This window comes from Musca autumnalis, unplaced genomic scaffold (genome assembly GCF_047663935.1).
Source record: "Musca autumnalis isolate F117 unplaced genomic scaffold, ASM4766393v1 scaffold_4, whole genome shotgun sequence".
NCBI lineage: Eukaryota > Metazoa > Arthropoda > Insecta > Diptera > Muscidae > Musca > Musca autumnalis.
In genome coordinates this window covers 46,136,494-46,152,892 of record NW_027411977.1, presented here as the reverse complement: position 1 = coordinate 46,152,892, position 16,399 = coordinate 46,136,494, and the positions used below count along the sequence as shown (strand labels likewise).

At 36.7% G+C, this 16,399-nt stretch overlaps 2 protein-coding genes across 4 annotated transcripts in view; both read left to right on the top strand.

Annotated features, from left to right (window-relative positions):
• Positions 1-6,716, top strand: part of LOC141400621 (G-protein coupled receptor Mth2-like) — a 30,109-nt gene extending 23,393 nt beyond the window's left edge. The window contains exons 5-7 of the mRNA XM_073979914.1: positions 5,364-5,517; positions 5,843-6,037; positions 6,106-6,716. Of these exons, the coding sequence (XP_073836015.1) occupies positions 5,364-5,517; positions 5,843-6,037; positions 6,106-6,163 (407 nt within the window). The 3' untranslated portion in view covers positions 6,164-6,716. The remainder of the gene's footprint in view (positions 1-5,363; positions 5,518-5,842; positions 6,038-6,105) is intronic.
• The window catches only part of LOC141403880 (G-protein coupled receptor Mth2-like), a 536,210-nt gene that overhangs the window by 421,840 nt on the left and 97,971 nt on the right, over positions 1-16,399 (top strand). The window lies entirely within an intron of this gene.

The following is a 16,399-nucleotide window of genomic DNA, read 5'->3' as shown; positions in this document are numbered from 1 at the left end:
GGTTTTGTGGGAAGAATATTTGACCACACCCACTTTCTCAAATATGTTATATCTACAAAACTACTGAACTGATTTTCCTGACATTTTCAGGAAATGTACAGGGATGGCTTCGGTAAAAATATGCTGCACACGGGTACCTACCTTATGCCTTATATAAACTAGTAAACAACGTTAAGTTCGGCCGGGCCGAACTTTTTATACCTTCAACCATAAAATAGTCTTAATTAAAATTGAATAATTAATTTCCTTTCACCATTCTAGGTGGAAATATTTTTCGCCCATGGATACCCCAAATGCCTAAATTATCTAATCTAATCTAAAAAATGTGTTCAGCCAGGTGAAAGGTACCGTCTATGGGACTACATCAAAGTGTCTACCTATCTTTACAATGTTTGGTGGTGCAGGGAACCTCAAAAGTCAAGTTACGATTAGTTCGTTTGACGGAGCTAATACTCAAAAAATAAATATCGGGAGGTACGTTATATGGGAGCTATACCAAAACATGGACCTATGTGGACAATTTTTGGTGGAGATGTTTTGCGAGCTCTGGGTACCTCAACGGTAAGCCTCAAACATCAAACTGCAGGAATTTCGGTCAAGAAAGGTTGCTAAAACCCTCAAAATATCGAAAATCCGGAGGTACCGTTATATGGGGTCTGTACCGAAACATGGACCTATTTTATAAATTTTTGCTGGTAATATTTTGTGACCACTGGCAACCTCAAATGTTAAATTACAGGTAGTTTGACAAAAAAAATGTAACTGAAACCCTCAAAATATCGAAAATCGGGAGGTATCGTTATACTGGGGCTATACCAAAACGTGAACCAATGTTGAAAATTATTGGATGCGATGTTTTATGACCACTGGGAACCTCAACTGTCAAATTACAGGTAGTTTGGTTACAAATTGTAGCTAAAAATCCTCAACATACCGAAAATCGGGAGGTACCGTTATATGGGGGCTTTACCAAAACATGGACCTATGTTGACGGTTTTTGTTGGAGATGTTTTATAACCACTATGAACCTTAAATATTAAATTACAGGTTGTTTTGTCAAAAAAATTTATCTAAAATCCTCCAAATACCGAAAACCGGGAGGTGCCTTTATGTGGGGGCTATACAAAAACATGAACATATATTGACGATTTTTAGTGAAGATGTTTCGTGGCCACCGAGAACCTTAAATGCCAAATCACAGATAGATCGGTTAAAATTTTTAGCTAAAATCCTCTAAATACAGAAAATCGGGAGGTACCGTTATGTGGGGTCCATACCAAAAACATGGACCTATGTTGACAATTTTTGGTGGAGAAATTTTGTGACCACTGAGAACCAACCTCAAATGTAAAATGACTGCTAGTTCGGGTAAAAATTATAGCTAAAATTCTCAAACTATCGAAACTCAGGAGGTTCCGTTGTGTGGGGGCTATACCAAAACGTGAACCTATGTTGACAATTTTTGGCGGAGGCGTTTTGTGACCACTGGGAACCTCAACTGTCAAATCATTAAAATACCGATAATCGGGAGGTATCTGATATATGGAGCTTTACCAAAACATGGACCAATGCTGACGGTTTTTAGTGGAGATGTTTTGTGACCACTGTCTTCTTCTTTATTTCCACTTAACTCCTTGGGGAGCATAGGGCCTTTACAAAGTTTTTCCAAACTATTCTATCATTCGCAATACGTTTAATTTCATTCCAGCTACTGCCGCTGCTCTCCACTTCCTTCATCAGGCTTCTTCTCCAAGTGGTCTTTGGCCGACCCTTCCTTCTGTGCCCTTGTGACCACTGTAAACATTAAATATTAAATTACCGGTACTTTGGTAAAAAATGTTGGAAAATCCTCAAAGTACCGAAAATAGGAATGTACCGTTATATGGGGGCTATTCTAGACCCTGGGCCTATTTTTAAAATGTTTAGTGAACTATTTTTTTGACCACTTGGAAACCCCAACGTCAAATTACAGGTAGTTCGGTCAAAAAATTTAGCTAAAATCCCCAAAATGCCGAAAATCGGGAGGTACCATTATATGGGGGCTATACCAAAACGTGGACCGATATAGCTCATCTTCGAACTTGACCTGCCTATGGAGAAAAGACACTCGGGTGCAAACATACAGCGCTCTAGCTTATTTATTGTGGACGCCGGACATGGCTATATACTTTATAGGGTCGGAAATGTATATTTCAATGCGTTACAAACAGAAAAACATACTATCTATGGTGGAGGGTATAAAAACGATATATCCTTATAAACAAAATCAAATTTTTTCAATGTACCTCTCGGAAAAGAATTAATTCAAATATTACTCTAAAAATGACCTTCGCCTTAATAAGGCAAAACAAAAAATCAAACGGTGTTCGTTGGTATTTGCATCAGCTGAGAACGGCTAGGCTGATTTCAATCATTTTTTTAAGTGTATGTATATATAGTATATATGTTACATCTACAAAACTACTGAACAGATTTTTATTAAATTGTCAGAGATTGTACAGGGATGGCCCCCGGGTAAAATAAGCTAAATTTTTTTTGTTGAATTTCGGTGGGGCGGGGAACGCTCCCTTATCCCCTATTTAAAAAATGTTTGCAAAAATTACAAATATATCGGTTTTGAAAATTAATTTGGGGAACAATGGTTATGGTTTCTTCGATCTTACGTAGTATGTAGAGATGGTATTTACCGGGTATTTACCCGGTAAATACCCACATGGTCGGTAAATACCGGGTAAATAAATACCCATTTGTGGGTATTTATTAGGGTATTCACTATATTGAATCGCCAATACAACATCTTTCACCCTATTTTCGGGTTTAGGTTGTGAAATCGTTGCAAAATGGATAGTTATACCCTATACCACAATGTGGAAAAGGGTATAATAAGTTTGTTTTCCCAAAAATTCATGTAACGCCGCGAAATATTCGTCGTAGACCCCTCATGTGGTATACCAAACTTCATATCTCGACGAGATAAAGCGATTTAGCGATGTGTGTCCGTCCGTCCGTCCGTCTGTCCGTCCATTAAAAATTGTAATCAAGCTAGAGGCCGCAATTATGGACCGATTGTCACGAAATTTAGTATGGAGGTCGGGTTTGGACCAGAATAGAACTGATTAGTTTTTGGCGATGATCGTGAAATGTTAAAGGGATGAAATGGACCAAAAACAAAATTTTTGCTCGATTTTGTAGCCGCTCTGTAGGTCGCAATAATAGTCCGATCGGCGCGAAATTTTAAACGTAGTTTTGGTTTGAGATGAAGAAGTAGCGTGCAAGTCAACGGTATGATCGGATAATATTTAGCGGGTTAAATTGATCAAAACTTTTGTGTGAAAATTGGTAAAATTTCTAATGCACATCTTATAACAGCTAGCCCGGAAAGCCAGTGCACAGGGATAGTGGTATAGGGTATCACATGGTCGGCCCCGTCCGACTATAGTCTGTTCTTACTTGTTTTACAATAGTTTAAACAAGTGGGTAAATACCAGAGTATTTACCCAAACCTTGGGTAAAAACTTTTTAACTGCCGAACCACTTGACGTAGGCTGACGAAATTTGGCTCAAATCTTACTTATATCAAGAGAACATCTGGAATTGAAAATCGCGTCTCTGGGTCCATATTTTGATATAGCCCCCATATAACCGTACCTCTCGATTTAAGGCATTTTTTACCTATTAACCATATTTTACAATCATATTGGCTGAAATTTGACACAGTGAGTTCTCAATATGTAGAAAATGTCCTTGCAAAAATTTGTCAACATAGGTTCACGTTTTCTAATAGCCCCCATATAAGGGTACCCCGATTTTGAGTATTTACCCAAACCTTGGGTAAAAACTCTTTAACTGCCGAAACACTTGACGTAGTCTGACGACATTCGGCTCAACCCTTACTTATATCAAGAGAACATCTGGAATTGAAAATGGGGTCTCTGGGTCCATGTTTTGATATAACCCCCATATAACCGTACCTCTCGATTTAAGGTATTTTTTTACCTATTAACCATATTTTACAATCATATCGGCTGAAATTTGACACAGGGAGTTCTTAGTTTGTCCTTGCAAAAATGTGTCAACATAGGTCCACGTTTTCTAATAGCCGCCATATAAGGGTACCCTGATTTCGAGTATTTACGCAAATCTAGGGTAAAAACTCTTTAACAGCCGAACCATTTGACGTAGGCTGACGAAATTTAGCTCAAATCTTACTTATATCAAGAGAACATCTGGTATTGAAAATTGGCTGAAATTTGGCACAGGGAGTTCATAGCGTGTCTAAAATATCCTTGCAAAAATGTGTCCACGTTTGGAGGTAGTCCCCACTCAACACTTGTTTTCGAGTATTTACCCAAATGTTGTTGTAAACTGCCAAAATTTGGCTCGAATATTTTTTATATCATATATTGGGCGCCACCGTGGTGCAATGGTATGCACGCCCGCCTTGCACGCTGAAGGTCGTGGGTTCGATTCCCCGGCCAGGCAACATCAAACATTTTTCAGCCGTGGCAAAATACCCCTCAGTAATGTTGGCGACATTTCCTGAGTATTTCAGCCATGTAAAACTTCTCTACAAAGTGGTGTCTTAAGACACGCCGTTCGGACTCGGCGATAAACAGTAGGTCCCACATCATTGAGCTAATATGAATCGGGGTGCACTCATTGATATGAGAGAAGTCTCCCCTGTCCCTTCAGGGATGTTTGTGGAACAATTATATATATTTTTTCTATCAACAGAATTTCTTTGCCAAATTACAGCCAACATGATTGTAAAATGTTGCTAATTGGTAAAAAATTCCTTAATTCCGGTTATATATCTGCTTACAGTGACTTCAAAAAATTTTCAAAATGCTGATAAATAAAGATTTTAAAATCATTCTGTGCAGAGGGTTTTTTTATCGAATCATATTATAACTAAGATTTTATTTAATCTTATGTAAAAACTCATAAAAAATATGATACATGAGTACGAGGTTGTAAAAAAGTCATAACCCTAATGTGAACATGTCTATTCTAAAGATAAGTGCTCTGTTCCAGAACCTGCAAGAATCTAACATTTTTAATCCGATAACAATTTTTCCTTTATGTTATCTAAAAAAAAATAGTAAAAATGTGTAGATTCTTGCAGTTCGGGAACATACCAAAGATTGTTGGTAATTTTTTCGGTAACGTCTATTTAATGTTTCAAAACAAAGTCACTACAAAATTCAATATATATTGCTAGTCATGAACCTGTAAGGAATTTTGATTTTGGAGAAATTTTATTAGTGTTCCTACAATATAGCGTTACCCGAGAAATTTCCTTAAACAAATATCTCCTATGAAAAAATTTTAATTCTACTTTCGTTTTTATATGAAAATTGCAGCTACTATGTGGTCTTCCGCCATCTACTTCTACTTGCCAAACTTGATAATAATGTTGGCTAATATGTTGACATTTGTCTGCTTATCAGTTCACATCTATCGGATCCAAACTAATGTAGCCAGTATGTCTAAAAATCGGAAATTTTTTCAAGAATAGTAAGTATTTTTAGGAGCAGCTGTTATTTTGGATACTACGAAGGACAATGCATTGTTCAAATTTATATAAATTTCAGAAAAAAAAAAATTAAAAATTTCTAAACTCAAATCGATTTTGGAAACTAGCAGGAGATCTATACTAATGTATTCACAAGTTATTTTTTTCAAATACTTGCAAATCTCAAAACCTTTTTTAACCTGACCGAATTTTTCATAATTGCGTTTTATGGCGTTATCTAGTATCCAATTGAAATGCGTTCCGTTCCGTTCCTTGGCTGTTACAAATGGACAGATTAACATTAATTTTCTTTTAAATATCTTTCAGCTGTCTTATTATTTTACGTCTTTTCATTGTGATGGGGATCTCTTGGAGCTTTGACATATTGTCATTTGCGCTTAGAAATTTCGCTGTAGCTGAGTATTTATTTGTGGCAACGGATTTATGTAATGCCTCCCAAGGTATTTTCATTTTTATATTATTTGTTTTAAAGCGTAATGTTTTTAAAGAATTCACTAAATGGTAAGTCTTTCGAAATTTTATATCAAATTATTTGTTATTACAACAAAAAAAAACCTTTTTCATTTCAGTTGTACTTCGACAGATTTCAGTCCAGTCAGTTCAAAAGAACATGACACAGTAGATTAACTTTCTCTTTTTAGATATATGAACACATGTATTTTAATGTATTACCAAGTAATGTAAGTTAAAGATAATTTAAGAATTATAAAAATACTTATTGGAGCGATTGACGTATTGGACAAGTAAATAATGCACCAGACTAGCAAACAACGTTTTCAGGTTTGAAACCCAACACTATGGTTTGTAGAACATTTACAAAAACAATGCTTACGCCCAACTACATAATTAAATCGGTTCGAAGCACCTTAAAGCGGTGTACACACGATCAGTTTTGACTGTCGATTTTTCGGAATTATCGATAACTGTCCAACCGTCCAGCCAGCAACCATAAAATATTTTGTGGTTGCCTGATGACTGAGAAAAATGAACGGCCACACTGCCAAGCAACCGATTATTTGAGCAAAACTGACAGTCGAAACTGATATTTCTTATTAAAAGAAACATAAAATTGATATTCAAGTTTTTAACATGTTTTTACTTCAATCAGTAAATTGAAACTATTTATTTTATACATAAAGATGCGAATAAACATTTTGTTATTATTTATTTTGTAAATAAATATTTTAGTGTATCATTTTTAAGAGATCGGGCTTAATAAATATGTCATAACAATATGTTTTGTTAAGTTTTAAATCATCTTTGGTATAAAGTATACCCTCCATTGAATCATTATGAAGAGAATTTTGATATTTTATTTTTTTAAGATTTATTTGGCTGAGAACACATTCAACATTTGCTGACGACTGAGGTAATATCTATCATTACCTCCCAGCAAAAATATCCCTTACAAACCCTTTATATTAACTAGGGCCTGTCGCGCCAAATAAGTAGTTATTGTTTGACCATTGAAATAAGTAGTTAAAAAATTAGTCGCTTAAAGTCGTGACTGCTTATTTAACTACTTATTTTAGTGGTCTAAAATAACCACTAAATTCGCGCTTCATGTCCTTCTTAAAATAAAGGGTTAGTTAGCGGTTTTGTAAGGGCTATTTTTGGCGTTTTTTTTACAAATTTTGTTCTTATAGGAAATACATATGAGACATCACCACGTTTCAAACTGAATATTGCATTCCATAAGCGAAATAAATCCCTTTCATTATTTTCAAACATTTCCGTAATATCCAAAAATCGTAGTTCACGAAATTTTGAATCCATTTTTTGTTTTTCCTCCATGTTTACGAAATGTGAAAATTCTTTAAAGATTTCGAAAAACTAATAAAATTGCTTTCACAATCAAATTTATTACAATTTTAAAACTTTCAGTTAATTGCTCTGTTCCAGAACTTGCAAGAGTCTACTTACTTACTTAGCTGGCCCATTACAGAACATTTGTTCTATAGGCCGAACTAAGAAGAGATCTCCATTCCTCTCTATTTGTTGCTTTGCACTCTGGAATACCGCGCCTTTCTATTTGCGCCATCTATTCCTTGGCCTGCCAATTCTGCGTGCACCGCCAAGCGGTCCGTGTTTATACACCTTTTTAGCGGGGTCATCATCGCTCATTCTTATGATATGGCCTAGCCAACGCAATCGCTGCATCTCGATACGTTTAACTATATTAATGTCGTTGTAGAGCAGATACAGCTCGTGGTTCATGCGACGTCGATATTCACCGTCAACGCAGATTGGTCCGCAGATCTTTCGAAGAATTTTTCTCTTAAACACACCAAGCACTGCCATGTCTGCTTGCGCAAGTACCCAGGCTTCGGAGCCATACATCAGCACGGGTAGTATCAGTGTTTTTTTAGAGCGTTTTTTTTGTTTGACGAGATGTGGCTTTGTTTTTAAACTGCTTACTTAAACCAAAGTAGCATCTGTTGGCCAATACAATTCTTATTTTTATTTCACAACTGATGTCGTTTGTTGTGTTTACGGAGGTGCCGAGGTATACGAAGTCTTTTACTACCTCAAAATTATAGGAACCAACTTCAACAGTTGGTCCGATATCAATGGACGCATTGCGCGTCGACACCATCAACTTGGTCTTCTCACCGTTTACCGCCAGACCCACCTTAGCAGATTCTCCTTCGACCTTTATAAAGGTATCAGTTACTTCTTTTACTGATCGGCCCATGATGTCTATATCATCAGCATAAGCAAGTAACATGTGACTATCGGTGTAGATTGTGCCACTTCTTTTGACGTTTGCCTCTCGTATAACCTTTTCCAGCAGGATGTTGAAGAGGTCACACGAAAGGCTGTCTCCTTGTCTGAAACCTCTTTTGGTACCAAACTCTTCGGAGAGGTTCTTTCCTATTTTAACTGAGGACCTCGTGTCAGTTAAAGTCATTTTACAGAGCCGGATGAGCTTTGCGGGGATACCAAATTCAGACATGGCTTGGAATACCTTGGAACTCAGCGGGCTGTCGAAGGCTGCTTTATAATCGACAAAAAGGTGGTAGGTGTCAATCTGCATCTCTTGGGTCTTCTCCAGGATTTGCCGCAGGGTAAATATCTGGTCAATGGTGGACTTGCCAGGTCTAAAGCCGCATTGGTATGGTCCAATTATCTCGTTGACCATAGGCTTTAGTCGTTCGCAAAATATCCCTGACACGATCTTGTAGACAATAGGGAGTAGACTTATTCCCCTATAGTTAGAGCATACAGTCTTATCTCCCTTCTTGTGGACGGGGCACAGGATACTCAGGTTCCAATCGTCGGGTACTCGTTCTTCCTGCCAGATGGTGCTAACTAGCTGATTAATACACCTTATCAGCGTGTCGCCTCCGGTTTTGAACAGCTCGGCTGGTAAGCCATCGGCCCCTGCTGCCTTATTATTCTTCAGCCGATTTATTGCTGTTTTTACCTCATCTTGGCTGGGCGGTATACATTCAATACCATCTTCTGGGATTGGGACTGTTGTATCTTCGTCGTCTTCGCTGCTATTGTGTACCAACAGATTTGAAAAATGTTCTTTCCATATCCTAAGTACACCATCTGTATCAGTTACCAAATAACCTTGCTGGTCTCTACAGTAGGATGTGCCTGTACCAAAGCCATCAGTTTGATGCTTGACTCTTTGGTAGAATTTTCGGACTTCATTCTGGCTCCTGTACATCTCGATTTTTTCACACTCCCGCTTTTCCATCTCTCTCTTTTTCTTGCGGAAAAGACGTTTCTCCTCTCTCCTTTTCTCCCTATATCTCTCTCGTGCGCTACGCGTTACTACGGATTGTAAAGTAGCCCTATATGCCGCATTTTTCTCTTCGGTGGCAGCACGACACTTGTGATCATACCATGGATTCCTTGGTGGAGGTCTCTGGTATCCAAGTATGGATTTTGCGGCTGTTTGCATGGAGTGGGCAATGCTTTGCCATTGCGCTGATATGTTATCGGGATGAGGAGTGCTTTGATTAAGCAATTGGGCTAGTTGAGTGGAATATGCTGTGGCTATCTGTTATGATTGCAGGTTACCGATGTCTAACTTTCGTGTTGTGTCTGTTCGTACTTTGTTTGCTATGTTTAAGCGGGTGCGTACCTTTGCTGCAACAAGGTAGTGGTCCGAATCAATGTTTTCTATCTATCACAACATGATCAATTTGATTACTTGTTCTTTGATCTGGAGACAGCCAGGTGCCCTTATGAATATCGAGATGATTAAATCTGGTACTGCTAACTACCATGTTTTTTGCAGCTGCAAAGTCTATCAGCCTCATACCATTGTCAGATGTTTCGCTGTGGAGACTAAATTTCCCGACTATTGGGCCAAAGATATTCTCCTTTCCAATTTTGGCATTAAAATCGCCTAGAATGATTTTAATGTCATGGGCAGGACAACGGTCATATGTTTCTTCTAAGCGCTCGTAAAATATATCTTTGGTCTGTTCGTCCTTTTCTTCAGTGGGAGCATGAGCGCAAATAAAGCTGATGTTGAAGAATTTAGCTTTTATCCGAATTGCAGCAAGTCTTTCATTCACTGGAGTGAAGCTGGATACCAGATGTTTTAGTATCCGACTAACTACGAATCCACAACCAAATTCATGCTTTACGTCATGGCAGCTTTAATACAGTGCGTCACCTTTAGGTGTTGTTGCGACGCCTTTCCCAATCCATCGTATTTCCTGTATGGCAGCAATATCGGCCTTGTACTTTTCAAGTACGTCTGCCAATGCGAAGACTGCACCTTCTCTATAGAGAGTGTGAACTTTCCAGGTGCAGATTCGCAGATCATGGTCCTTAAAACGTTTGCGGGGTTCGTCAACTTTAGAGGGATTTGTTTTTCTTTTCATAGTAGGCTGTGTTTTCTAGGGGAGGGTTACTAACCCGACGCCCAAACCCAAGTTTTTAACGTTCTTATGGGTGAACGCGCGGCACATGTTAGCTCACTACCTTTAACGGGTGTTAAAGGCAGTTCCCCAGGTGACACCACGGGGAGGTCAGTGTCCACTTAGGATGAAAGAGGGGCCAAGATAAATCCTGGGCTTTGCCATGTTAAAACCGTTGCTTGGTATCTTCCATCCCCTACGTCACCCAAGAGTCTACTATTATTGAAATTTTTATCAATTTTCCTTCATAAATTTTCCAAAAATTCAAAAATAATTGATTTTTGCAGGCTCTGAATATTTCGCTTGTTTTATTTGAATCCTTTTTTGTTAACAATTCCTTTGTGTATACACATAAATATATTTAATTAATTATTAAAATCAACTAAGAATATTTGAGCAGTTTTTAGAAAATCGTGTTGTACAAAATTAATTATGACTTAATTAGCAAAATAACCGTCATTCATCAATTTTTGACCAAAAAATCGCCAAAATGACGATAAATCGTCAAATCTGGCAGCCATGAATACACGGAGAAAAAAAAAATAAATTTGTAGCATATGTCCCAAACATATTCTGTACCAAACATATATATTAGGGTGGGGTTATTTGTATGGAAGGAATAAAATCTTAATGGGCGCTTCGCGATTCTGATTCTTGGGATTGTGCTGTGCAAAAAAGTCGATCGATGATGAAGCACATCATTGAAAATACTTCTAAAATAAGGTGAAATTATTATATTTATACCCCCTAGCGTATAACTATAGATGGGATTCTATCCGGTATTTACCCAAAACTTGGGTAAATACCTGGTAAATACCTTTTCAAATAATTAAAAAAAAAAACAAAATTGAAAATTTTTATTTGTCAATCGTGTAAAAAAGTATTTCAAATAAAAGTTAGAACCGCTAAAAGAGTATTGTACCTGTATAAAATACACTAATCTATCTGATTAATCTGTGGATATGGTATGCGTTAAAATGTGAAGACAGTTAAAAATGGAAAAATAAAATTTAATCATTTTTAAGATGGGAATACCTAAAAATGAATGAATATGGAAGCATTTTGCAACAAATCCAAGCAACTCAAAGGCAGTTCTTTGCAGATACTGCAACACGGTTTACAAATTCCCAAATGTTAATAAAATGGCAAAACATTTGGTCAACTGCGTCAAGTGCCCAATTACGTTAAGAAGTGAAGTAAGTGAAATGATTCCAAGTGAACAGAACACCCAATTGCAAAATTCGAACCACTACAGTGATGTTTCAAGCGCATCAACTTCCCTTCCACCATCAAACTCGAGCCTCAAAATATGCGATGAATCCAAACATAGCCTTCAAGAGAAACTTGCCAGAGCAATTATTGTATCCGGAGCTCCTTTTTCAATGGTTAAGCAATTTTTCGAAGAATTGAATCCTTCATTTAAACAAGTAAAAAAGTATCAGTCGGCTTTGTCGACAGAGATATACACTCAGCATGTGTATATTGAAACAATTTTTTCCAAAAACATATATATTTAGGGGGTTTTAAAAATTTTGGGCGTTTGAACCGATAAAAATGTTGATTAGGATTAAAGATCAAAAGTTTTTCGGAGGAGATACTAAAAGGAATGGATCGACATTGACCGTTATGGAAGTGGATCTCCAGCCGCAACATATGGTGCAACAGGGGGTTTTTACCCTCTTCGGTCTTTTTGCTCAAGAAGTATGGACTTGCCCCTAAAAAAACTTTTAACATCGTAAATGAGGCAGCGAATGCAAGTTGCTTCAACAAAAATCAAAGTGATTCGATATCAGGTCTTAAAGTGAACTTATCCGAAATTTTGTATGGGAGGTACTGGATAGAGTGGACAAATATAGTCCATATTTGAACCTGATCTATATCTGGTAGATATATTAGAATGTCACTCCCTTCAAGTGTTACCGTACGAACAATTTGTCCGAACATTTTTGAACTTTTGTGGGGGAGTTACCTGAAGGAGTGGACCGATATGGCTTATCTTCAAACTTAAACTATGTTTGGACAAAATATTACTAAGACCATATTTTGGACCGAATCGGCAGATCCGTTCGTTATCGTGCGCTCCAACCACCTTACACGGTGTCATAGGGAAGTCTGGACTTGCCCTTGATGAAACTTGTACCGTTGTATGGAGGTCAGTGAATTCAAGTTGCTAAAACAAAAATCAAAGCGATTCGAGAGATGGCCCTAAACTGAATTTTTCCGAAATTTTGTGTGGGAGGTACCCGAAGAAGTGGACCTATTGAGACCATATTGGAACCTCATATTACTCTGGTAGAAAGTTTACACTATACAAAGTATGGACCAAATCGGTCACTCCCTTCAAGAGTTATCGAGGGCACAAACTTGCCGAACATTTTCGAACTTTTGTGGTGGAGATACCGGAAGGGGTGGACCGATGTAGCTCATCTTCGAACTTAAACTAAGTTTGGGCAAAATATTACGAAGACCGAATCGGTTAATCCGTTCGAGAGTTATCGTGCGCTCCAGCCAGCAGGACAGACGGACGGACATGGCTAGATCGACTCCAAATTGTCTGAAACATATTTGGCCCAAACATACTTGGGGTCTAAAACCATTATTTCGATGAGGCACATTTTCGTCGTATCAAAGTGTATATCACGAATATTGTCAATTATTTCATATTCCATTTCCAAAAAAATTGATACATTTTTTTCGCGCTACATCAACGATTGTTGATATGTAGGTTAAGAAAAAAATTCCCAGTACGAATCTGGTCGCGAGCCAATTTTTGGTTGTTGCGGACAAAAGTTATGGCGGTTTTATTTCGGCTTTTAAAAAAGAAAATATTATAAAAACGCTAATTATTTTAATGAGCACAATTGTTACAAAAAAGTTCTCTCGAAGTGACTTCAGCGAGTAGATTGCATAATACCTGCAAAATGTTACACAGAACTCGCGGTATGTACATAAAATTGATAAATTATTGAATATAAGTAAACTTTTTTTTCAAAATTAAGGCCATTTAGTGGTCATAAAATTACATAAAAATTTGTTGTGGATCAAAACTTCACGGGGAATCAAATGAGACTACAATCATACAGATTGGTGTTTTAGTTTCGATGTTACAGCCAAAATAAGCACATATTTTGGTAAAAAAAAATTATTTTTTGTTTGAAAAAATATTTTTTTACATGCATTATGTAGTAGAAAATATTGGAAAAATCTATAGGAATACTTCCTTCATTTTGCTTAAATCTCCCAATAAAATAGACGGATTTTGCTTTATTGACATTCATATTAAGGCTTTCCTATTAGGGAAGGTAATTGGGTTGATGAGGATATATCTCAAAGCATATAAAATGGAAACAGAGGTCAAATAAACCATTTTAATATATATGCATTTTAAAATACGTGTAAGTCGCGTAATTATCAAAATCAATTTGTCCGCATGTGATTTTCATGTACAGCAAGATAATATCTTTTAATTTAAATATATTTTTCGAAATTTACATTGGAGGCTAAGATGTAGCATCGGCTGCATCCTAGCATTAAAAAACCTATTAAATATCGCTAATTTGCGCCAACTGCATACAATTTTTGTCCGCATCCGATTTCAGTGTTCACCATGAAAATCTATATCGATATATATCTAATTCAAGGCGATCAATCAAGAACCGTGGATGTAGCATCACACACTATTTTTTGGGATAAAATGAATGTAGCTCCCTTATCAGTGAAGTTTTCAAATCTCTGTTTCCGCTAAAACGAAGATGCTGTACTAGATGTTTCATTGCAGTGGAAACGAACCGAAGATAACGCGATAAAATACGCGATATTTCCAAAAATAATTTTATATGCTTTTTCTACTTTGGAATTTCTTGTAACTCGCGTTTTAGAAGATGGATTTTTACGGGGAATGATTTATAAGACCCGGAACGTGAAAAACTAAAATGTGCAATCAAGTACGAGTAAATCGAGTGACAATTGTAAAAATTAGGCCCGAAAAATATGATTTTTAGAAAATTGTTCGCACAAAATTTTCGCATTTGTATGCAGATTTCTATGAAGCTGTGCAGACTACATTCACAATATTCGTATCAAATAACTCAGAATCGCGAGTTCTTCAATCCTATATACGATTTTTTGAAAAACCTGTTTGCGGAATGAAATTAGAAGAAAATTTCAAAAAACACTGTAAATCTGGCTTCAAAATGTCAGCATCATTTAATGGTAGAAGCAGACGAAATTTTGAAAAGTAACACATTAGTGAGATGATCCTTATTTAGTTCGCTTCTGCTTTTACTTTGACATGAAACTCGAGGGAAGTGTGGTTTACTCACAAATCGAGAGATAACAAAAAAAGACATGGTGGCTTCAACACATTTTCACCAATTTTTTAACATAAATATAGCCACAGCTTCGACGCAAATTATCTTTTAAAGCCAATATTTTTTGCCACGTCCAAAAACATTTCATTTTATCCAAAAGTATTTAATTTGTACAATATACAATCACGAGTCGCGTGTTCTAAAAGGGTAAACCTTGGCTTCAGCTATGTTAAATTTTCAAAAATATTGGTGATATACCCTTTTTAGCCTAAAGGCTGAGGGTATAAAAATGTCTTATTTATATTTTTGATTATTATTAGTTACGGTAAAATTAATATATTTCACACACATATGAACCATTATGGACTCATTTACGGATCTATATTTAAGGATATAGAGATATTCAAAAGATTTATCATTAAACAACATTTTCGATGATTTTCTCTCTTAAAAATGTGATATTTGAAGGAAATATCTTTAAGTTTGGACCCAAAATACGCTTCAAACGTGCTCCACAAAATGCAGTCTTACAAATAAATACAAATAAATACATAACACTTCGATCAGTTTACCGCCATGTTGTTATAAAAGATCGTTCAAAGTGTCAGAATATTCATTATAGTCCACAGCATTAACGATAAAAATTAAATTTCGCAGTATTTTAAACGGTGGATTAGACTATTCCAATGCCTGGCAGCATTTTGGCATGGAAGTAGCATCACAAGGACATTTATTTCACAAAGATACCCAATTTTTTGGTGGTTTTTTTACTCAAACTTACCAAAAACTGTATTTTGAGACAAATTATGTTCAAATATATTTTTATCAGTCCACAATATGGTTCGCCACAATGATTGTATGCGGGGGGGGGGGGGGGGGGGGGGGGTTTGGTGTTGGTCTCCTTCCAACTTTTAAGCTATTTTCTCAGGAAGTATGGAGTTGCCCTTGATGAAACTTGTACCGTCGTATGGGGGGCAGTGAATACAAGTTGTTGCAATAAAAATCAAAACGATTCGAGAGCAGGTCCTAAACTGCACTTATCCGAAATTTTGTGTGGGAGGTACCCGAAGGAGTGGATCGATTGAGTCCATATTGGAACCTCATCTAAGTCTAGTAGAAATTGCACGATGTGCAAAGTATGGATTAAATCGGTTACTTCCTTCTAGAGTTATCGTGCGCACAAATTTTTCGAACATTTTCGAACTTTTGTGGGTGAGGTACCGGAAGGAGTGGACCGATATAGCCAATCTTCGAACTTAAACTAAGTTTGGGCAAAATATTACGGAAGCCAAATTTTGGACCGAATCGGTTAATCCATTCGAGAGTTATCGTGCGCTCCAGCCAGCCAGACAGACGGACGGACATTGCTCAATCGACTCCAAATTGTCTAAAACACATTTCGTCCAAACATACTTGGGGTCTAAAACCATTATTTCGATGAGGCACATTTTGCCCGTATGAAAGTGTATATACCCTCGTTAGCATAAATGCTGCGGGTATAATAAAATGAATCAAAAGAATACTAATTAATATCAAAATTCGAAATCATTGACCCTTTATTTATATGACTAAAAATTAAATGGGTAGATGTATTATACATATATGTATATTAGGGTTATGACTTATTGACCCCAATCCAACAAGAAGTTTTTTTTTAAATTAAAAAA